We start from the raw sequence: 25,232 nt of genomic DNA, 5'->3' as shown, positions 1-25,232 counted from the left end.
ACACTACTCTTTACTCCACAGTATTAATGCAGTCAGGATTTTACCTGAGGATGGTGCTTACCTCAAAATATAATATTGCACTAAGTCACAGGGCAACCCAATAATGACTAAATGGCTCAATGAAGGCTATTCAGCTTACAGAGGAAAAACGCAGCTACCATAAGTGGTCACAACCCAAGGTACATGGGTGAAGTGAACAACTGCCTTTCCAAACTCCCCATTCACTGATTTAATATAAAAGGAATGGTATAATGTCAATGATCCAATCTAAGGAGTCCCACGGAAATGAATGTTCAAGGTAATTCTGACCTATATGACTTGCATTGGATATATAGAAGAGTAAGCCCAGCGTGGTGGCTCATGCCTGTAATCCCAGCACTTTGGGAGGCTGAGGCGGGTGAATCACCTGAGGTCTGGAGTTTGAGACCAGCCTGACCAACATGGAGAAACACTGTCTCTACTAAAAACAATACAAAATTAGCTGGGCATGGTGGCATATGCTTGTAATCCCAGCTACTCAGGAGCCTGAGGCAGGAGATTTGTTTGAACCTAGGAGTCGGAGGTTGTGGTGAGCTGAGATTGCACCACTGCACCCCAGCCTGGGCAACAAGAGTGAAACTCCATCTCAAAAAAAAAAAAAAAATAGATGAGTAAAAAGATTTTTAGTCTCTTGTACTTGAAAGTGTTGCTTTCACAGAAAGCCGTATATACTTACATATCTACATCGACATCTAGATACCTATATCTCTATGTATGTATGTATGTACTCATGCGTTTATACACTTAGAAATGTGGTTTAGATTTTTCTGTTCATATTTATCCAGGAGACCGACTATGTCTTTCTGATTTACTAAATTAACAGTTCTATTCTTATCTCTAATTAATTCCTTTAAAATGTTTACACACACACACACACACACAGACACACACACACACTTCTTTTTTTTTTTACCTGGTGGTATCCAAGCTACAAATATAGAATAAGGCCCAATTACTGTGATATTATATGGAGGATAGATTTCTTCTGGTGTTGACATAGGTGTTTGAACAATGTAATCATCACTAGCACTGCTGCCACCTCCAGTTTTGACTTCTAACTTGTAAGTGTATCTATATTTAAAAAGAAAGAAGAATTGTGATAAGGCCATGCACAAGAGACTTGAACAATGATTACTAGTTTTTGTATCAATTGCTTAGTCCTAAATTTGTGACAAATTGCAAACTCTTTGCCCCCTTTCCAGAAACTTGACTTGGGAGTTTTTCTTGCACAGGCAACATTGTCTCCAAGCCATTGTAATTTCAGCTGCTCTTAAATTTATTTTTAACCTGCTAGTAATTCATAGCTTTTCTTGAAGATTTCAGGACAGTCTTGGAGTGTGCTGGTGGATTGTGGAGGATTCAAATTAATCTTCCCCATTTTTAAATGGGTTGGAGTTCAGGGAAATATGTTTAGAGAAAGATGTTTTTAAATTGATCTGCTATTCCTTACAATAAAATGAAATTGATCTCTACTTTCTACAGTAAAACATCTGTTGATTTAAGATATGTTTTTGTCTCTGCTGAGAAATGAATGGGAATGAAATGCAAATATGTGGAACTTTTTCCTCTAAAACTATTCACAACTATATGTGGTGTAGCAAGTAGAGAAACACTGTACAAGAAGAAAAGAGAGTTGATGGAAAACAAAACTCTTTACATCTCTTTTATTGCTAGTTCAAGGATGCGTGTTTTTGAAGATAATTTGGCAATTTTTAAAGTTTAATACTTCATGTATTTTGTATATTTAAAAATTCTCATGCTTTTATGTCAAACAGAGGACGAATTATTTATATTTTTAAGAAATTTCGTGAAGTCTAAAGACTGAATGATTTAGCACTTTCATCAGTTATTGAATGGCCAATGAATGAGGAAGTTAATTAAACAATTTAACAACTTTCAGTGGGACATGCATTTCTTATCAACCCAGAGAAATGTACAAATCCTGCTGTATTATTGGTAAAGTTTTCTTTTAGTTTACCTGCTATTGGGCTCCAGGTTTTTATCAGTGAAATTCTGCTCCTCACTGCCACCCAGGAAAAGCAAGTTTCCATTACGACTCAATTGATATTGAGAAACGAGGCCATTGGGCTTTTCTGGCAGACTCCAATATAATTCCACTGTTGTAGAATTGATGATAATGTGTCGAGGTGTCACCCAAACTCCTGGCAAGAATAACGCAATGAGGTTTTATTGTTAGGATAAAATAAACAGTGTATCAAAAGTCACACCGTCCCCCCATGAACTGTGATATTTTTTTCTGTTGATTTAAAAAAATATCTAACTGTATGGAACAAAAATACATAATTGGTGTAAATATATTTTTATTACTTTGATTATTTTATTTTTGAATTGCCTTTGGAAAGTGAATGTCAGACAACTAGCAGTGGATAATTTCTCTGCCTTGGTTGTCACTCTGAGAGTATTTTAAATCAAGGCCTGAGAGATCATCTGGGGATTTCAAACTTTTTAATACGATTTACCTGGAATATGTGAAAGTAAGCGTAATCGAGTATGTACCTGAATTATACAATTCAACAAATGAGTGCACTTTCCCTTCTTCTTGCACATCAGTGTGATGCTTTCTTCTCTTTTCCTCTCTGGCTATGCCTCGGGCCTCATTTACTGGGATCTCTTCCCCTCCTGGACCTTGAAAGGATGTAATGCCTCAGAGCAGTATGCTCTGTTCTCTCTCTCCCCTCTGCTTTTCTCTCTTCCTTTCTCTTCTTCTTTTTCTCTCTTCTCTTCTCTTCCAACACCGGCTTCCCAGGTGATCTTCATTCAGTATGGGTTTTAAATATGCATATGCTGAAGACCCCCAAAGGCATATCTCTAGATTGAAACTCTGAGTGTGAGACTCAAGAATCCAACTGTTTGCTTGACACCTCCATTTGGATGACTGATGATATATCAAAAACTAAAAACATGCAAAACAGAACTCTTGTTTTTCCTGTCTACAATCTATGTACCTCCCAATCTTGTCCATCTATCCATTTTCTTGGACAAAACACACAAAAATAATGATCCCTGAGACTTTCACCTTTCATACGCCCAAATGTAATCTAACATAAAGCCCAGAAGATTCTATAATGTATACTTTCCTGTATCTTTACTTTCACTTCTCCTAGTCCAAGCCATGTTTCTCTCTCTCATAAACTCCTGTCATAGCTTCTAAACTTGCCTCCATGTCGAAATCTTGGCCTTCCATATTCCATTGGAATCTTTGTAAAAGTGTATAAAGTGAATATGTAAGCCAGTGTCATCTTTATGAACCATATAACCCTTTTGAATTTATTCATATAATATAATCCCAATTTCTTTTTGTGACCCATATGGTCCCACATTTTATTGGCTCTGGCCTAAGTGGCAGCATTCTTTCCACCATTCACAGAGCTGTGGCCATACCAGATTCCTTTCTATCCCTAGAATGCTTCTAGTTATTTCCTACATCTGGGCTTTTGAACTTCGGTTCCTTTGGCCTGGAACACCTTTGTTCCCTTACAGCATGACATTTTTGCATTTTGTTCTCATATGTAGAATTGTTCTTATATGTAGAATGTTCTCATATGTTCTCATAGTTCAGTTACTTGTGTAACTATCACCTTATTGATAAGGCCTCATTTTAGCACTCTCTTAACTCTAACTTGAACCCCATCTAATGGAGTCCCAACCTAGTTTCTCTGTATCGCATGGCCTTTTCTATTTCCTTCTTAACACTCAAGACATCATAATCAAATTCTTTCTTTGACATACGATTATTTTTACATTATATGATGGTGCAGTCCTCTCCTTTCTCTTACTTTGATGCAAAGTTAGTTCCATGGTAGCAGGGATCTTCTCTGTCTTATTTGTCAATGTATCTCTATGGATAACACAATGCCTAATACATGTTTAATGAGTAGATTTATTGTAAATATATCTCCTGCAAAATGTTATGCTAAGCACTGCAGGCAGTTCTAGGGAATGCAAAGATGACTAAGATGTGGCTCACTTTCAAGGAGTTTATACTTCTGTCTAAAAAATAAAATATACACACAAAAAACTGTAATTCAATGTCAAACATTCAAGTACTCTTATAGATGTACAAATCCATTGATGGAGAAGCCAGCAGTGAGAAAGTTCAGTCCTACCACTTTATGTTGTCATCTAGTTATACTCTGATTAGATACTGTAAATCTCTTCTGGAGATTAAAAAACAACTCATTTCAATATTAGGTTCCCTGTAATCAATAGCTTTTGCTTGATTGTATCTCCTGTGTAAGTTACTCTGTACAGGATAAGATTTTGACACTTTTAGAAGAAAAATTTTCAGAAGAACAAAATGCAATTTATTTAGCAGCATCCTGAAAGAAACAAGATAGATTTCAAAAATGTCTCAAACATCCCAACTTTCTAAAGAGCAATATATTCCTGAGAAGAAAGTAGTTCATTTTGTTCTGAGAGTCTGCTCTGTTCTAGATATTTGGTAAAATTCACAAATCATAGTACACATTTGTATGTGGGTTTCTCTGCCAACAGCCGCTAGATGATTCAACCAATCAGAGTTTTGATTTAAATGTGATATTAATTTGTTGATTCAAAAGATAAAGTATAAAATCTTAATTCATAATCTGCTTCCTGCAGTTATATCTTTTTCACCTTGAACGATGTATTAAAAATCACCAAGGTACTAGAATGGCTATTGCTTGGTTTCTGATTTGAACCAGTCAATAAAGCCTGTGGATGTGGAGGAGCTAATAAAATAAAATGAAACATAATTTTGGGTTTGTTTCAACCTTTAGGTAAAAGTTGAATTTATTATTTATACCGGCTGGCAAAAGCTCTTTTCAAGTTGGTAATAACTCCATGTCCATTGGTTTGATTGATAATATGGAGTTCAAATGTATATATAACTAGAAAGTGCTGCATTTTTACTTGGATGGTGATATGGGGACATCATTATCTTGGCAGCTGCGAGAAATCTTTGCTAGAGTAAGACAATCTTTGGTGAGATATATTAATGAGTCCGAGGTGGGGAATTTGTCCCCTTCACCATGTAACTCCAGTCTAAGTCTCAGGTGAAACCAGAAAAACCTATTCTATATAATAAGGGAGCAAACTGAGGCAGTTCAAGTGAAAGAAATGAATAGTAGGGAGGGAAGTAACCTAGGAGGATGGGGTGGGGTAAACTAGCTGCAAGGTTAAAAGGGGAAAGGTAGAATTAAACCTTGGTGGGCCTTTTTACACAGTGACAACAAGTAGAACATGTCTACTGTATTTGTTTTAAATTTATCTTGAGTTGCATGCCATATTACCCACTTCTCATGTCCCTACAAATCTTCATTCCAATTCAAAATTCCCAGCATTTATTGTGGATTGTTTTTCTCCTGAAATCTGGTGATAGGAACAAATTTTGTATTAGCTGATGTCAGGGATGCACTGAATTCTGGACAATTTAGTATTTGTTAATATATTCACTCAACATTCTACCCGACTTTGTGTCATTTTCTGTGTTGGGCACTGTGGATGGGAAGATAAAGACTTATTCTTATCCTTCATGGAGTTCATGTATCATGGTGAATAAAGATGAGTCGATAAAAAGTTGTACTCCAGTATGATACATGCTTTAAGAGAAGGAGGCACAGTAGCTGTTAGAACACTTAGAAAGGGTAACCTGACACAGACTGTGGGGAGAAGTGGAGATGGGTAGGAAGTAGGTGGTTGTAGTGGAAGATTTCCAGAAGGGGAGATGCGTGAACCAAGTTTTGAAAAGGTGGGCATTAACTGAGTGAGGATGTAGGGAAAGGGAGTTCAGGCTGAGGGGAACCCACATAAAGTCCTAGAAATGTGGGCAAGGATGGCAGGACTGCACATACCTTGGCATGGCTGGTGCACTGCATGGCATGTGGGGAAGACGGAAAGCCTTGAAAATTTGATGGAAGTTAAAACTTGAGGGGTCCATGTTGCTTTGCTAAGGAGATATGGATGTATGTCTTCCCGGAAGGAAATGGGATTTTATGGAGGTGAATAATATGACATATTCTTATTTTGTCAAAAGAGGAAAAAGAATCAGGATGTGGGATGTGAGAAAGAGGAAAAATGACTAGAGGAAGGGATCCTAGTTAGGAGGATCCAGAGAACTTCTCTTCTTATAGCTATGAGGATCTGAACTAAGGCAGTGTTAAAAGGGACGGGAAAGAAGAACAATTTTTTAAAAAAAATTCTTAAGATTTAAAACTAATTAGATTTTATAAAAAATTATGTATTACATATGGAAAAGGGAGCCATCAAGAATGTCAAGCTTTGGGCTTAGGTGATAGGTAGGTGGTAGTATTTGAGAGAAGAAAAGCAAGTTGAGGAGTAGAGTGGAGTGGAAGAATTAAGTGGCGAAGTACTGAGGTTAAAGTTTTTGAAAAACACCTAAATATAAACATGTAGTAGACCAGTAAATACATAGGATTTAAATCCATAAATGTAGCTTTGGTGAGAGCTTTAGTATTTGGTAGCTCTCAGCCTTTATTAGGAGATAAAGCCAGTACTCGAAAATTCCAGAAGAGCCTGGGTGCTATAGTGTAAAGAGTAGAGGAAAAAACCAAGGGTGTGTAAACGTTAAAAGAAGGGCAGAGGAAGAGGAATCTGGAATGAACTGAAAAAGACTCGGTCTTCTTTTCCTTTCTGTTTCCACATTATCAATGCTAGAGGAAAGTATGTCTGCAATTTTGCATGATTTATCTCTAAAATGAATTAGAACTCACATGGATGGCAGTAATTGTAGAAAAAAAGAGTAATAATTCAATTCAAAATCTTCCTGTTATTTGACTAAAGGTACAGGTACACAGTTTTCTATGAGGATAAAACTGTAGAGAACTATGTCTAACTTGTCAATGAGGTTGTAATGTACATTGACTTTTTCTTAGATTGAAAATGAGAGGCAAGTGAAAAGAGCTCAGCTTGCGTTGGCTATGCATAAACACTTCTTTTAATTCTTTCCATGTCCACTTAAAATACTCAAATATGAGATCTTCAAATTATATGTGATGTACTTCGAAAATGGCATTTTATAATTAGTTATGTCTGGGTGGATAATTTAAAGTGGTATACTTGTTTTCACTTTACAGTAAAACAACAGAACTTAATGTGATTGCTAAGGTGTTCCCAAGTTAAGCATTCACACTATATTTATTTCATATATGGGTTATATATAAATGGCACTTATTCAGCCAGAAAATGGCCCTAAATCCATGTTTCTTCTGCAGAGGAAAGTCCATTTCATCTATTATTTCTTTGCATAATTATTTGTGTTAGAGGAAAGATACATAAAGTTAAAAAAAAAAAAGAAATCAAGGGCATTTCTCATATCACATTACCCTGCACTGTTGAAAGCTACAATTTTTAAGTCATAAAATGTAAGTCATTTCAAGAAATTTTGTTGGGAAAATTTCATATTTCCAATGAATTTAAATATATGAATTTGGTAGAGAGAAATGGAACAAGAGATTCTGTTATTTTATCAGGTTGAGTTTCAGCCAAATCTGGTTGATAGATCCTTTAGAAATTATCCATTATCATCAAAGTATCCATTTGATAGTTTACCTTTCCAAAAAATCCACTGCTGGTTTCTTCCTTTCAAAGGAACACTAAGCTTTCTGACATGAAACATTCTTTATATAGAAAACATCATTAGTGAATTCCTGGTGAGGAGCCATATGCCCCATATGTGGAATTTTCCATTTTATTCCCCATTTACTGGTAGGAAGTTCAGGTCTAATATTCCAAGGTACAACAATCCCTTTCATTAGAAGAGTAATGGACAAGTAGTTCAGGAGTCTATGGTGGTAATTAACATTGCATTTCTGTTTAGAAACTTATTTATGCCTTGGTTTCCCCATATGAAAAATAGGCAGATAATGAAGATTAACAAAATAATTAGTTGATCACTAACACATGCCACTGAGTATATTTTTCTTTTGAAAGTAAATGACACCACCCATCCCACCTCTGAACACATGGGTAACCATTGCTATCAGTTGGTGTGTATACTTCCTGGATTTTTAAATGCATTTATTTATTAAACATTAACAATAAATGCCATTTTCTCAGTTTGTTCTTATACATTAATATAATGTCATAACTTCCTCTTTGTATGAACTGATCATCTCATTCTTTTATACTGGTGCATGGAATTCCACAATATGAGAATAGCTGAATTTATTTAGCAATTCTACTCACAAACATTAAAATTGCTCCCAACATTTTGCTATTAAACAAAATAAATGCTTCAATAAACATCCTGGTGCATGCCTCCTTGAGCAGTGTGGCACAGTTTCTGGCATAAATGATGAAAACAGAACGGCTGTATCATGGGAAATTAACAATTTAAATGTGACAGACATTTGCAATTTGCCTTCTAAGGTGATGATTCCATCTTACATTCCTTCCAACTGTGTCTGGTTGTACATCTCTGTACATCACTGTTCATTTGTCAAAATCCTTGTTTGTTGTGGTCCATCTCGGAAGTCATCTGCTCCATAAAGCCTTTTTTGATGTCATCGATGGGTTTCTATCTCTTCCTCTTCAGGCCAACCTTAGCACTCTATTCATTTGTTCTTTCTTAACATCAACTTTCAGATTTTCTCTCTTCATACAGATCTTTCTCCGATCACTTCTACTTGATTGTCAGTCTTGAGGGCAGAGAACATTTTAAACAACTTCAGCAGTGAGCATGGTGTTTATTATATATTAGATGCTCCCAAAATATTTAACATCTGAGTTTTTGAAAAATTTCAATAATTCTTCTTTCCACAGAAAATCAACTCTATAAAGGTTAAAGAATTGAAAGCGAACTGACCTTGGGAAGCTACACCTACATGAATCAAGCCTGAAGAATGGGAACCTAGAATGCTATTTTATTTTGTACCTATCAACTTTATTGCCTCTTCCTTATTTGTTATGAAGGAGTTTACAGATTCCACCTCAAAATGCTATGTGAAAATTTCTTCCCTCAAACCATGGATATTGTTTCATTACCTTCAGGAGCTGCCTGCAGTGTCTGACCTAGAAAAGGCTTGCTTGAAGTGCACCCAGCAGATGTACAAGCTGTAAGAGTGAAGCTGTAGTTGGTGTATGGCTGGAGACCTAGAAAAAGCAAGCAAGAAATAAAGTGCACCTTAAGAGGATTATTTATTATCAATTAAGTACCAGAAGTAACATGCAGAGTTGTAGATATGATAGCCAAAACATTTAAGAGTACTCTCTAAAACACTCTTTAAAGAAGGTCGGAACCTCATAAGAGGCTAAGTATTGAGCAAAATTTCATTTATCACTGATAAACTAATAAATTCTCAGCCATAGAAAATACCTTAAAATTCATGTGAACCATCCACCCTTCTCTTGATTCCCTATACAAGATGTCATTGAAGAGGCTGTCCCGCCTATCGGATCAGAGCACTCCGTCTCTCAAAGAGCCCATTTCATCTTTAGAGAGCCTTAGAGTTATCCTTATTTTGTTTGAAAGTCCTTCCTTATATTGTGATGAAATCTTTCCATCACTTTCACCCCTGGGGACATATAGAACAAATCTAATTTCTTTTCCACATGACAGTTCTTCAAATGTTTGTAGACAGTTATCAAATCCCCCCTGAGTCTTCTCTTCTCCAGGCTAACCATCCCAGTCTCTGCAATTGCTTCTTATATAAATAGGGGCAGGAAAATAAAAAGAAGGTTAGATTCAACATTTTCTTGCCCCAAGCCATATTCAACTCATATTAACGCTAACCAACACTTTTGTTTTTAAACCTTGCACTGTACCTAATGCGCCCTTTTTTGAGGTGTGTTGACTTTGTCTTTACACATAGATTAAAGCTAATTTGGAGAAGAGATGGTGCTTATTACTTCTTTCGTATTCAGAATATGATGCAGTATGGTAATTGTTCAGTAAGTTTTCAGGGAGAAAAGAATGACAATCCATCTAAAGTAGAAGTTGTATATTGTTAGATTTCGCTGCTCTGTGCGTGGCTGGTGACCTTGTCAGAGTTACTTAGCTTCTCTTTGCCTTGGTCTACTGATCTGTAAAATGGGGAATCATTATAGCATCTAGCAGACAAGAGAAGATGAAATAGGATACTCAAAGTAGTATTTCATTCTAGCAGAAGCAACTTTAAAGCTCAGCAGCATTCAACAAGGAGGATATTGAGGCTTACAAGACATCTCTCTCTTGACTCTTGGGAAAGTTCAAACAATGCCAAAGCTCTCTTTGAGAAAAAAATAGTATTTTAAAACAACAGGACTTAGCCTATTTGTTAAATAATTGAACTAAGTTACAGATGAATCCAATGATTGTTATGCTTATTTTTTCATGTATTTTGAGCAACATTTTCACATATTTTGTTCTTTTGGTGGAACGACTGTTCCTTCAGAGATGTTAATGTGTCACTTTGTCTATTTATGCAGATTTCTCCTCAAATACTACATTTAAAAAAATTTTGACCACTTTATCTAAACAATCCACCCATCCCTTTTTATCCCCTCACATAATTTTCTTATTTCAGAGCCTTCAACCGTCTCTGATGTTTGCTGTGTCTTTTGCTTATTTGTTATTTGTCTCCTGCTTTAGATGTATGCTCTGAAAGAACAACAACTTTGTTTTGCCTATCTGTATCCTTAGGATTGTGACAGGCACAAAGTGTGTGTTCGTTAAATGAATGAAAAAATTACCCATCTCATCCATTTAGAATGAGAGCAGTAGCCTGGGTTCTCTGCTAAAGCAATAATGTTCTGCAGCTGGAGCTGCTCCAAGGTTTAGCTTCAGAGCCCTTTGTATTTTTTTTTATCAACTTAGTGATAAGATGCAGGCACTTATTTGATTATAATCTTCCATTTGGTTGCTTTGGAGGATTTACATAATTTTGATATTTACCTGATTTACAGATGAAGAATATGACTAAAGATCTAAGCCGTACCCAAGCCACATGTTTGATAAAAGCTCATGGGAAAATGCTAAGATTACAAAATGTAGAGCTCAAAATAATGGAAGGGAACATTCAAGAATGAAACTCAGAGGTTGCAGTGGCAAACTCGTTTAGCTCGACAATGTCTCGCCTTCATTCTCTTTACCGACAAAAAGGGTCTTGACCAGTGTGATACCATTTTACCTGAATATCTTATTTTCCCCATTTAGAATATAAGCCCTTTGAGAGTAGAAATGGCATCACTGAGTGAGTCTTTTTGGGAGGTCATTTTCCCCTATAGTGCCCATTTTTAGGCATTCAATGTTGAACAAATATTGCTTAAAGAAGAGCATGCCCACCATGGTGTCCCATAAGGATTGCAGGGATATGAGGCTATGATGTCTATCATCATGTGACCTGACCAAAAAGGTCCTTCCTCATAATTCCATCGGTATCCCAGTCCACAGCAATGGTTTCATTGAGTTGGAGATATTTTTTAGTTGCAGAATATTAATAAAATAACAGAAACTAATATAATTTGTGGGCAATACACATATTCTAGATTTTTTCCTGAATGCCAGATGTAAATATGGTAGCTAAAAGTAAACAGATATTTAAATTTTTTTCTCGAATATTCTGACCAAAACAATGGCCTCAGTTATCTTCCTCATTGTGGTCGTGGCTGGTCTGATTTCAGACATGCAGTGACTGTTAAATAAAATTTTAGGATGGGCATTAGGGAAAAAAGAAAATTCATAATCACAGAGGTTTGCTAAGGTTGATTAGAGGATTGAGAGTATTTGTAATGAGAATCGTAGCTGAAAGGAAAATTAATGTATATAAAAATATAAATTGTCATTTCTTGACAAAGCCTTTCTGCTGCAAGTTGAGTGGTCTCCATTTTACTTACAGCCTAGAATTTGAGAAGGCAGGTGTTTAGGCATGGTACAGCAGTAGAGCATCCAGCACCTTAAGGATTTTTGATAGAGGGAGGAAAGTGCATCAAAGGAGTTTGCTACAGGTGTTTACGTTAGATGGGATAGGCTCACCTAGCAGGATATGGGGGTAGGGCTGGTGGAAGGAATTTGCTTCTCTTGAAGCTACTGGGGTACTAGAATCAAGGAGGAATGGCAGACTCAGCACTGAGCAGAAAACCTTGGTCAAGAAGTCAGAGGAGTTCAAACATATTGTCAAATCAAGAGGAGTCAACATGGTGCACTGAGGAAAGGAGACAAAGATTGAAGAACCAGGAGGATGAGAGTGGGAGACATGTCTGCAAGTGAATATGGGGAGAATGACAGTTTTACTCTAATTCATTGGCACTTTATCCTCAAGCGCTGTGTCTGTCCCTGAAATGTAGCCATGCTGACCAGTTTAATGGACCATGTGGGCAAAGGGTAGTAATACTTAGGATCATTTCAAATGATGTTTGCTAATGTGTGTCAAGCAACTTCACATCTGCTGTATTTACCTTCCAGGGTCTGTTCCTGCTTTTTATAACAAAACTCACATTTTCCTTGGATAAGCCAGTCATTTGTCCACTATCAGGCTTTGTACTTTATTTAGCGTTGACTTCACCTGGACTGAGGAGTGCATAGATGACCCAAGCCTGAATACCAAGCTCTATGTTCTCCCATCACATAAGAGCTAGAGCTAACAGTATTTAAGTTACTCAATGGCTGCCTTTCCTCTGAAGATTAAGCAGCATTTAGAAGACATAAAAATGGTAGAAACCATTGCAGCTGCTCTTTATTAAAATTAATATTATTTTAATTGGCAAGTCATAATTGTATACACTGCAGTTGCTCAAAACGAAAAAAAAATGTTAAAAGAATTTAGTTCAAACACCAGCACAAAAACTATAAATTAAGAAAAAAAATACCCAACAAACAAAACTCAGGGTGTTTTTGTTTTTGTTGTTCTGTTTTTAATTCTCTTTTCATTGGACTCTATACATTAACTAAATACATTTTATGAGAACTGCAGTTATTTTCAAGGAAGTTAGTTATAAGATTATGTAAATGACATACTAGCAAAAGTTTATTGAGCATGTACTACTAGTTGGCCCTCTTCTGTGCACTTCATGGGTGTTAATATAATTAATGCCCACACTAACTTTCTGCTGTGCACACTGTTATTTGTTCATTATACAGATAAGGAAGCTAAGGCACAGAAAGTTGGAGGAAAGTGCCTATGATCACAGAGATAAGAAAGGGCCGGGACCGGTGATACAGTGGCTCATGCCTCTAGTCCCAGCAGTTTGGGAGGACGAGGCAGGTGGATCACCTGAGGTCAGGAGTTTGAGACCAACCTGGCCAACATAGTGAAACCCTGTCTCTACTAAAAAAAAAAAAAAAAAAAAAAAAACTACAAAAATTAGCCAGGCATGGTGGTGCATGCCTGTAGTCCCAGCTGTTCGGGAGGCTGATGCTGGAGAATTGCTTGAACCTGGGAGGCAGAGGTTGCAGTGAGCTGAGATCCTGCCAGTATGCTCCAGCCTGGGTGACATAGTAGCTAGACTGTCTTAAAAAAAAAGAAAGAAAGAAAAGGAAAGGGTGAGGCCAAGGTTGGAACTTGGGCAATTACACTGAGAAATGTGGCCCAGAGCAACTGGGTTAGGCTTCCCAGCCTTATAACAAAAACGATGACATAAATAGCTCAAAGCCCAGTGAAATTTCCAGTAATATAAAAAATTCAAGTGGGACTATATATTTAAATATTTTCATTTTGAATATTATTACGAGTCATGTAGTGAGATACTGAGTCATGTTCTCTGCTAAGAGAGCAGTCTGAAATTAGGCTATTTGGGTTCTAATAGTTATCTACTTACTAAGTACTTGAGTACAAGGAAGTTTTCTGGCTTCTAGGTTCCTCAGTTTCTATATCTATAAACTGTAGGCATGATAGGAGAGACTGCTTAATAGGCCTACAGATAATTTAAGGGAAGGCAATATCTAAATCCATAATTTAGAAAATTTAAAACCATATTCTATCTTTTAGTTTTTATATTTTTCATATTGTTAGAGGACTGGATTACTAATAGGCTTGGTTCAGATAATCTGTAAGAAAGCATCAACTACCATCAGGCATAGATGATTTACATGAACCTGATGACCTTTCATATATACGACTCTGTAAAACTCAATAAAATGAACACATTTCAACTGGAATTTGCTGTCATTTTAAGTAAGCCTCTATCGGTAGTCCTTAAAATGAGATATATATGACATACTAGCAACAGGCAATGAAAAGGGCACACCAATTGAAAACTACTCATGAATTGATCAGGATGAGAAGAGGGAAATAAAGAGATGTCTCAAAGGAACCGTTCCAACTGTAACTTAATCCTGAAGTCGAAGAGTAGAAGGAGAAAAGAAAACATCATTCAAGTGCTCAGCATTGAATTAGAAGAGTAGGAAATAGCAGTTGTAGAGTACAGAAAGGCAAACGCAGGGAGAAAAGCCAAGTATTTAACATTTCAGTATAGTGAAGATTACTGTGGCTGCAAATTACCTGAATTTCCCTACAGGGAATCATGTTCTTTTTTAAAGGAAAGAAGCATAATATAACCAAACTCATTACAATTACACTTCCAAGTAACATTACTTTGAAGAGTAAATGTGTGCTAAAAGGGACTGCAAAAAGTCTGCCTTTAGTTCATAAAAATATGATTTGGAAAACAAAACCCATGTCTATGAAAGTTAACATTTGAGGTACTCTATAAAGAACAGCTTGCTTCCAATTTTTAATCTCTTGATAAATAGTCAAAAAAGGCACTTTAGCCATTATAATTTCACATAGCAAGTGCTACTTCAAAACATTCAGCCAATTATTCTACAGTGTCATCTGTTATGTTCTAAAGAATTACCAAATAGTCCTAAAGGATGTGTAATTCAGTGAGTTCCTCCATCAGCATGTTTAGTGATTAGCTCAAGCACTGAGAGGCCTGAGTTACGTTAAAAAGTTTTTGTTTGGTGCTTATAAAGTATTGTGAATAACCATCCTGCAGGTAAGTCATCTGTCCTGGCATCAGTTCACCCAAACTGGATGTGTGGTCTGGCCCCTCGGCTGCTCACATTCAGTCTCTTGCTAATGATACAGGAGTTAAGAAGAAATCACTTAGGCAGATAGTAAAGGTATGGGAGTCCTCGGTAAGCCTTTTCTTTTTAGTAAAAAGCCCCAAATAATTTTCTAACAAAGGGCAAGCATGTAAAATCAAGCTGCAGACATAGGTAAACAAGCTGGGTGCTTGCATGGGTGAATGTGGGCAGGAACTAAGGACTGTACATGTTCAAGATGGAGGCTCCATCTTCCCTTCTCCTTGTCAGCCACTTGTACTGTAAGGCCCAGACAAGATGGAACCAATCAACTGGAAGGCCCGTTTGCATAATAAGATTAGGGTGGGGTGACCAGCCTTCCCCCCCCCACTATGTAAATGTCATACTTGATCGAACCAATCTGTGAGCCCTATGTAAATCAGACACTGCCTTCTCCAGCCTGCCTATAAAATCTGCTTTGGTCTGCTGCCTCCCCACTTTTCAGATGTCTCTCTCTCTCTCTGTCTTTCTCTCTCTCTCTCACAAGGAGCTGCTCTCCTCTCTCCTTTCTTCTATTAAACTTTCCACTCCTTAACACACCCACATGTGTCTGTGTCCTGAATTCTTTCTTGGCGCAAGACAACGAGCCCCAGGGTATATACCCAGACAACTACAATGATGTTGCTTCCTTTTGCCCTCACTTGCCTGGGATCTCACTAAGTGATCCCTTTCGGAGCATCTCTGCCTACTGAGATTCCCAGGAACTTCCAGCATCCCCTGGTGATCTTGACTGTGATGGATAAAGCCATATCAGCATTCTACTTAGATCAATCTGATAATTTGTGAAAATCCAGATGTTCAAAACTGGTATACAAAGGCATCATGGAATTACTTTACAGACATCTAAGGTACCTTTAAATTAGAATTTGTTTTACAGGATTTGATTAAGGATTATTTCGGGATCTCACACGCTAAAGCCATCTTTTCTGGATGGTATCATTCTTCACAATGTCAACAGCTGCCCATTCCACTTACCCAAGCCAATTTCCTCCCCCTCATTGAGCAGCATTGGTACTGTCCATTTTCTGTATTCATGCTTTATGAATTCAGTTGCTACCTCATATGAACTGAACATCAAAACATCAAAACAAAGGGACTCTTGCATTGCACATGCCAGTAAGATCACTTCATGACTTTTAGTTCTGACTACTTGCTATAAGCTAACCTGCGTTATTAATTCTATATTTCATTTGAAATTCTGGGCCATAGCTTAGGCCCCTCTCTCCAATATCTTCCTGATCCCAAGACGCCTTTCCTAAACAAGTTACTTCTTTGGCAGACTCTCTTTAGATATACATCAGCATTAAGACTATTATTTAGACACCACCAAGGAAAGACCCTTTTTCTTTGGTGGTGTCTAAATAATAGTCTTAATGTTGATGTATATCTGGAATAAATATAACAACAAAAATATAATATTAATTATATCTGTGATATATATATTTTGATTTTAGTGACAGTATTTTAATAAATATTTTAATAAATACTTTTCCTCTTTCAAGTTCAGTGTTATGCTAGACTGAGGATTCTTCTCTGCATTTCCAGGCAGACTTTTCTTCTCTAAAAACAAAATGTGATGTTAGGAGGCAGCAAAATCTGATGTTGCTCAAACGTGAGACAATGAGGACTTTGCAGAGGGAAGGAGGTGGCCAGAACTGGAGTGACAAAACAGAACTAGTATCTGGCAAAGTACATTGGAATATCTGGGATTTAAGGGGATTTTAAAAAAATATCATTGTCTAGGCAGCTATCAATTATAGTTCTTTGGCCTTAATATTTTATCAATAGGCAGGTTTTAAAACACAAAAAAGTGGTTGATGCCACACTTTTTTTTCTTTTTTTTCTTTTTTTTTTTTACTTTTTTAGTCAGGCACAAATTTAGTTGTTCTCAGAGTTGACAAAATGAAAAGAAAATAAATTCTTATCTCTATTTTCACAGGTCCCCAATGCTTGGTGGTCAGTAATTACATAGTAACTGGGGGGAATGCAGCCTGGAGCATTGCAAACAACCATAGAAGAAACTCCCAAAGCTTTTCGAGGACATTATCACCATCCTAGTTTTCTTGCTATCTGTTTTAATTAAAGAAATATACTGCAGTTAATTCCAGACTGCTGGAGATCAGGGTTGGCTTTGTGGGCTTCGACTGTGCCATCAAACACGGTACCATGCTTGGAAGCACATGAGCTTACTTCTATGCTCTGCTTTCATTGTCTTGAAATTTTAATGATTTCTGAACAAGGGGCCTGAATTTTCATTTTGCACTGGACCCCACAATTTTGTTGCCAGATCTGTCTGCGATTTAGATATGTTTGACAGTGGCATTTTTATCTCCATTCAAAACAGAATGTGGTCAAATACTAGTTTACTATTCAGTATTCATTCATTCGACAAACATTTTTTGAATATATTAAGTACTGTGGTAGGTACCAGGAACACAATGGCAAACAGGAAGCTACTGTCTCTGTACTTAAAAAGCATTACCTATTACTAAGTGTGGAACAGAGACAAGAGGAAAGGCTATTAGAATAAGATGTGATAATTACTACGAGAGCAAAGATAATATGGGAACACATAGCAGAGTTATCTAAAAATAAAATCCCTTACAAAGAATTTCTACATTTTGTTGTATTGGTGGTTAAAGTATGTTTTCTCTTTTTCCAAGGTGAAGTGTAAGGTATCTGATTCAGTATAACATTAGTATTACATTTTCTGCTACAACCAGCATTGTTAGGGTTTGTTCTATTTAGCACACAAAGTTTTCATTAACTTCTAGGAAGATGAGAAAGGAAAGTAAATTATTCTTTCCTTGCTAATTTAATGCTGGTGGGTTTTTCCTTTTAAATGAAATGCAATGATGAGTAATTTCTAATTAATTATTTTGAAAATAGTTTTCCAGAGTTAAGAGACACATAGGCCCTTATTATACTTGATGCTAAACAGGACATGACTAATTCATTTTTTTTCTCAGTGGCCTTAATTATTTAGTTAATCCTTTCTTCTATTCCTAAACTCATATTAGGAGGCCCACGTATAATGTAGAGGTAGCCCAAAGTGAAACAATGCCATAACTGATGTCCAAATTGTTCTGTACAGGATGGTGGATGTGTTTAGTAATAAATGATATGAAAAGGTCTTTTATTGACAAGCTGCCATGCGCTGTTTGCATTAGCGAATATGAGAAGATGATGGCTGCTACTCCTTCGTCCCCATGGTATTCAGCTCAGTGAGATAGCAGAAAACGCTTCAGTTTACTTAAAGCATTGATAACACCTCTAAATAATTAACCGAGGACTTCCTGTCTTCAATTACTTAATGCTTTTTTTAACATCTTGAGAGGATTATAAGCAATTTATGGATTTCACATGATGAGTGCATTCGCCACTATTCCCACAAAGCATTTACGGGATCATGTTTCTAAAGCTTTGAGGTAATTAAAAATAAGCATGGAGACAATGGGGCTGAGGCAAGGTGCTCCCTTTCCCTCCTGTCATTCCTAAGGACCTAGATTTTCAGGCTCCAGGACGACTAGTGCTACAGCTTTATTAGTGCTGTGTTGCTTAGGGAATGCCAAGCTTTTGGAAATGATGAGAAAATCAAAACGTTTATCCTAGGGGGTTCAGGCAGCATTTCCATCAAACATTTAAGATGGAACAGAAAATAAATTTGATTATTTTAGTTCATTCCATGAACTCAATAAAACAGTCATTCACACCATAAAATACTTCAGTACTACATTTGGTCAGTCAGCTAACCGTGGAACTGAATTTTCCTGGGCAGATGAGTAACATTATATAGATCTCAAGTTTCAGATTACCTAATGCCTAGCACCATTCCTGTCCCCAAAGAACTACATATAGGAGGCTCTGTACTTGGTAAGGTTTTGCAGAATGAGGACTTATTTCTTTATTCTACAAAGAAATCCCTCTTTAGGGCTGTATTGGGCAAGTGAAATACTCTCTAAATCTATTTAAAACAATATCCATAGAAATTAAAACAAAACAAAAGTAGAACAGGGAGATTGGTCAAAGGACTCCTAAAAGCTTTTACCAGATTATGATTTTTTACTGTTAAGTAAAAATTAAAATTATATTAAAAAACTTAAAATATTTATTCTAATAACAGGATTTCTGGCACCAAGATACGTGTACGAAATCTACTCTGACATAAAAATAGCCATTAAAAATGTCAATGAAAGGAAGAACTGGTAGGGTGAAGTTATTTAGAGAAAAATCTTTGCAATTATTTTATAATTAATGAGGCTATCAATCCTGTTGGTTTGAACATTACAATTGAATTTGGTCTGTTGGTGTATAAATGCTGATTTCTAAAAAATGCAAACCAATACAGTGGCAACAATTCAAAGCTGATGCTGGTTAAGTTGATAGATACTACAAGAAGAAATTTCTTTAGCCATATATCTCAATTATTGTGAAACCTTTGCTGGTACAGTCTTAATGTGCCTAAACTTGGTTTTCAAAACGCTGTAATTAACATCCCATTGCTTACTCCAAGTGACTCATTTGATTTTTCACCACTGCATCCTGTATAGAGCTCTGTTTTCAGTTATTTCTTTTCTTGTCAGTCTTCCCTATACGTGAGAGGATCTTAAGAGCAGCAGTCTTATTTTAGACCACTTAGTGTACTATCTGGAAAACTGCAAGCTGGCAATTCATTTTTGGGAGAACAAAATGATATTCTGATTTCCTTTCAGATAGAGGCAGTGAATGCCTTGGATACGCTGAGTAGGTTGGCTTTCTTCTTCATCTTTCAAATATGATTATTAAAAACATCTCTTACAAGGATGTGATGAGAGTCAGAGAAGTCAAAATGCAAATGTTTCTTTAAATGATAAAGCACCACATAGAAGTAAGGTTTTATTATGTAAAACACCATTATTTCAATCACTTGTGATGATTTCCACTTCAATTAAAATAAGATAGAAGAAATAATTTTGATCATTCAAATATGAGGGCTTCTCCCAACCCCATTATCTTTTTTTTTTTTTTTTGAGACAGAGTCTCGTTCTGTTGCCCAGGCTGGAGTGCATTGGTGTAATCTCAGCTCACTGCAACCTCCGCCGCTCAGGTTGGAGTGATTCCCCTGCCTCAGCCTCCAGAGTAGCTGGGATTACAGATGCACGCCACCACGCCCAACTAATTTTTGTATTTTTAGTAGAGACGAGGTTTTGCCATGTTGGCCAGGCTGGTCTCGAACTCCTGACCTCAGGTGATCCAGCTGCCTCGGCGTCCCAAAGGTGCTGAGATTACAGGCATGAGCCACCGCACCCAGCCTCAACGCTATCATCATTGATTTAGCCCAGGATCTTGAGGTAAGGAATACAATGTGCCAGGCCAAGAGTTGTATTAAGCACCTTCTGCAGGTTTACGGCCCTTTTGGAAAAATACTGGAGATTTTGTCAATGAATTCTTGCTTATGTGTTAGGGAATTGTGGCATTTAAGAGTGAAAAGTGATGAATTTATTTTGCCACCCTGTGTAAGTGTAACCTGTGTCTCTTCTTAGGAAAAATCAGTCACATTTTCCCAAGGCCTTTCTGCACTTTTCTGTGAGTTTCATCACCTGTGCTATCAACACCCCCTGCAAAAAGTGCAGTCCAATGGAAGGAGGTCATCCACTCAGGAAGTCTTGGAAGGAGGTGGCTGACAATGGGAAAGAAGGGAAAGTTTATACAATCTTGCCCATGGTCTTAGAATTTAAACTTAACAGGGTTGTTTGGGATGATTCAGTAGACTCGAATAATGAACTAAATTACTTAACTTCTCAAAGTATTCTTTTCTGTAAAATGAAGGTAGTAATTCACTGTCCATCTTAGGTTGGTGGTGGAGAATCAAATTGCATAGTGCACGCAAAGTGCTTAGGACAGCGTCTGGCACATACTAAGTTCACTTCTTCCCCAAACATTTATTTAGCTCCTATTAATGTGTTCAGGACTATAAGTGCTAGAGGTACAACACTGAACAAGTAGATAAGGTTCCTGCTCTCTTGGAGCCTACATTCAAGTGTGGAGAGACATAAAAAGACAAAAAACAAACACTAAAATATCAGGCAGTGAGAGGTCTATGATGGAAATAAAACAAAGTGATGTGGTGGTGTGTTAGAGAACCAATCGGAGCAAGTAAGTCAGAAAATGCTTCTCCTCCCTTCAGAAGTGGCATTTAAGCTAAAACCTGTTAATTATTATCATAATCACTACTAGCAATTATCTAACATATCATTGTACTGTACTAATAGTATATTATTAAGGCTAATGATAATAAACATTATAATAAATTAAAAAACACAATTGCTATTAATTAACATTCCTAATAGTAACAAACAGTCACAATGACTCCACTGTCAACTAGTCCTGTGTATTAATTATCCACTTGATAGACAAATGTTAACCTCTGGCTGATTTTCCCCTGCCTTCCAGTATATTCTTGGCTATCTTAGTCCCATTAACTATGAGTATATCCTTGGGGAATGAAAATGCATCTTACTGTTTGTTTGAAAAAAAAAGTTAATACTGATGCAAAAACCCTTCACATAATGCATATCAAGGCCAAATATAAATTATTTCTGAAGTTATCTGCTGTTGTGGCGTATTGCTGCCAGTGTGGGCTCTTCTATTAGCATGGATAAGTGGGACCTGACCATATGTCAAGAGAACACGTCCTTTCGAAGTGACCTCATATATCAAACACACACCCCTGGGATGCTTTGCCCCCCTAACCACAATGACAGACCCCTCCAGTAGGATTTCCTTTTTTTTTGTTTTCTCACCTGTGACCGTATGCTGTCTCCTGTCAGTGGTGTCAGTGTGGATGAGACCTTTCCCAACCTGCCTGATCTGGTACTCTTTAATGACGCCGTTTGGTTTCTCAGGGACACTCCAGCTCAGATGCAGAGCCACTGCACTTAGGGCTGTGATGCTTGGTGGCAGGATGCTCTCCGGAACTCCTTGGGTAGTAGCTGCAACTACCTGAAGACGTAGGAATTAAGCAGCAATTTATTGTAATAGTACACTAGCTATCCTGATCAATGAGAATGTCACTTTTGTTTTAAAATGTTGTCTGGCCTGGCATATCATTAGCAGGGGCTTGGAGAAGCAGTTCCCTTTTTTTCATTTTTTTCCCTCCCAACCTATTTAAACAATGAAATCTGACCTTGAATATATTACATAAGTCTCACACTACCATTTATCACAACAGGTTCAACAACAATTTTGACGGCAGAGTGCAGCCCTCGGTGTTTAAACAAGTAAAATCTGGCTGGCAGACTGTCTTACTAGAGAACTCTTGATAACTCTCTTCCATATGGCCCATCAGTGTCTTTGCATTTTAACAGCCTGATTTCATACATTTTAAGCACCAGTAAATATGGAGCAAAAGCCACATCTGAACTTGCTTGCATATAATATGCTTTGAACAGAATAAATGGGCAGACATTTCGGTACTCTTCCCATGATATCTAGGATGACTTTATAGTGTCTGCACCAACTGTCAAAAGAAAGAAACAAGTCAGAAGAAAAAAATAAATAAATCAATTACTTAGTCAATATTGTCAAAACATAGTTTTGGACAAAAATTGGCTTCTTTCATAGAATTAACTTTTTTTACTTTGTAAACAATTGCTTTTCATGTAGCAGGCATGTGGTGTGCCTGTGCAAAAAGCATGGAATTGTTCTAGGACTAATAACTTTTGACTGGGCCAATCAGCTGCCATCTATCTATCTAAATGGTGGCTCACTCAGAAAGGTTTCTAGAAGTCTGTTGAACAAAATGTTGCATTCTTGCACTGTGGCTGAGCAGTGTGGCTGAATGTTTCATTTGGATGGCTCTTGCACAGTGTGCAAAGATGTTGCTCTTCTAAAGTTTTAAGCATATGAAAAGAATCAGAGCTACTCTGTGTAAGTTTGTTTCCTCCTGGGCTTCCTCTGTCAAGGCTGGCTTCTATGAAATGTCCCTTTCTTTATTTTACTCCCACATTGTTTGATTGTTTATTTCCAGTCTTCTTTGTGGGCTTTTCTTTCTTTTTCATTTGGTAGCATTCCCCAGTGCTCATCATCCACAATATTCCATATTTGTTTCTCTCTATTCTCCTTCCATGTCCATATTTATACTCATTACTTCAACTTCCCACACAGATCTTTCTAGAAACTTCAGTCACTTCTCAATCTGGTTTCTGACCAGATATTTTCACATAAAGTGCCAAGTACTATCTGCTTCCGCCACCCTGCTATCTGATCCTTCTCTTTAAATATATTTTTAAAAAAACTTAACAAAACAGAATCCTATTCTTTTACCTTCAATATTTTTCTCTTTTTTAAAAATTTGCTTGCAGAATAGCACCATGATCCACAAATTACTCAAGCAGATATTTGACAATATCCATGACTCTTTCCTTTTATTTCTGTAAATATAATTGAGTACCAAGTTTTGTAGATTTTATCCCCCACGTCTGTTGTATCATTCTGTATTCTCGGTTCTGACCTCTGCTGCCTAAATTCAGGTCTTCATTATTTCTTGACAAGGCTATAGCAGAAGGCTTGGAACAATTTTGTTTTCCGTGCCGGGCTTTTTTGCCCTTTTCTTCATTTTTCAAAATCAGACAATTTTTGTTCATATCATATTTAAATAGAAACTTTCTTTAACTGAATAATGATTTGGACATTTTTACAGATTTATAGATTACCTAAAATTGGTTGGTGAGGAAAGAATGTGGAAGAAAAGATGGTACTGCTTCAAGATTTCACTTGTTTTTCATTAACACAAGATTGATATTTGGATAAATCTCCCTTGAAATGATATCTCCTTCCAGCCATAGGTATTAGCACTCAGTTAAGGTGACACATGAACACCCTACTTAACACCACTTTGAGGAGGGACATTGTTTTCTTCAATGAAAAAAGCAGTCACAACCTGGATGTTCAGATAATCTTCACACTGAACCCCTTTTCCCAGAGTTTAGGCAAACTCCTCTTACCTTGCTACTGGTGGCACAGCCAGCAACTGTGCAAGCTTTCAGCTGATATGAATATTCCTGAAATGGTTGAATTCCCTCTTTATCAGAGAAGCTCAGTGATGTTCCCCGAAAACGTTCAATTCCATTTCGAAGAAGAATGTAGTAAATAATAGGACCTAAAAGAAGCAGAAAAATGACTGCATTTGAATGTGATATCATTTTAACTATTTGCAAACAACTTACAAGTCTTAGTATTCGGAAGAAATGCGATACTATAGCTTTATTTAATTTTAATTTCCTATTATATTGCTGTCTCAAGCAGTTCCTAATTATACTATTATGGAGGAGATGGATTCTTGACATAAATGATCAAAGAGTCATTTATGTTTATTTCCTTTCACTATGAAATAAATTTACTTTCAATATTAAAACTCTTCCCCCTTCTCTGAATATGCCTTGCTTGTTTTGAAAGCAGCTCAGATATATTCTGGGATTCAAGGAACTTTTACTTCTATTTTATTTATTTATTTAGGCTAAAAATTTACGAGGACTACACCACAAAGTGAGTGATTAGTTGGCACATAATTACAGTTCCTTTTATCGTAACATACTTTTCTAGTGGTTAGATGCATAGGGCAATTAAATGCAGATTGTACTCATTTCAATTTTCTTATGAATTTATGGGATTTTGTTATGTGTATTTTAAAGCTATCTCAATACCATTTGATTGTATAGGTTTTCTCCAGTTTAAGACAATTGTATCTTCAAGATTGTCTATTTTGGTCCACATAGGGGGACTCACTCCTTGAGGCACATCTTCTTTTGTTCTGGCTCTCACAGCTTTGCTGAGTCCTCGCCCATAGCTGTTCCAGGCAGAAATCCTGTACTCATATGTCATGTAGGGCTTGAGGTTCACATCTGGAAAGAGAAAAAATAGACAGGGGAGATTTCTCTTATTTTCATTTTTTAACCATCATATTAAAAGTGAATATCAAAAACTTTAGACATTTAAAAATAAATGTTTAATGCTCTAAACCCTTTGTATATAAATAAAACTCTAATATCTTTATTTTCTAAATATAAGTAACATTTAAAGTATTTATTAGATGCAGGGATACAGAATTGCACAGAATAGAATTCCCTGTTTCTGAGCAGAGAAAGAGGGATATATTAAATAAATGAAAAATAAAAGCACTGGAATCATGTATAAT

The 25,232-nt window shown here is 36.7% G+C and overlaps 1 protein-coding gene across 1 annotated transcript in view; it reads right to left on the bottom strand.

Annotated features, from left to right (window-relative positions):
* USH2A (usherin) overlaps window positions 1–25,232 on the bottom strand; it is an 800,680-nt gene that overhangs the window by 135,271 nt on the left and 640,177 nt on the right. Inside the window, exons 53-58 of the mRNA XM_003814150.6 lie at window positions 24,742–24,939; window positions 24,043–24,197; window positions 21,841–22,039; window positions 9,043–9,150; window positions 2,018–2,201; window positions 953–1,110 (exon numbers count right to left, since the gene is read on the bottom strand). Of these exons, the coding sequence (XP_003814198.3) occupies window positions 953–1,110; window positions 2,018–2,201; window positions 9,043–9,150; window positions 21,841–22,039; window positions 24,043–24,197; window positions 24,742–24,939 (1,002 nt within the window). The remainder of the gene's footprint in view (window positions 1–952; window positions 1,111–2,017; window positions 2,202–9,042; window positions 9,151–21,840; window positions 22,040–24,042; window positions 24,198–24,741; window positions 24,940–25,232) is intronic.

The sequence above is a fragment of the Pan paniscus genome, chromosome 1, assembly GCF_029289425.2.
Source record: "Pan paniscus chromosome 1, NHGRI_mPanPan1-v2.0_pri, whole genome shotgun sequence".
Lineage (NCBI taxonomy): Eukaryota > Metazoa > Chordata > Mammalia > Primates > Hominidae > Pan > Pan paniscus.
The sequence above is the reverse complement of the archived record's forward strand: the minus strand, read 5'-3'. Positions and strand labels throughout refer to the sequence as shown.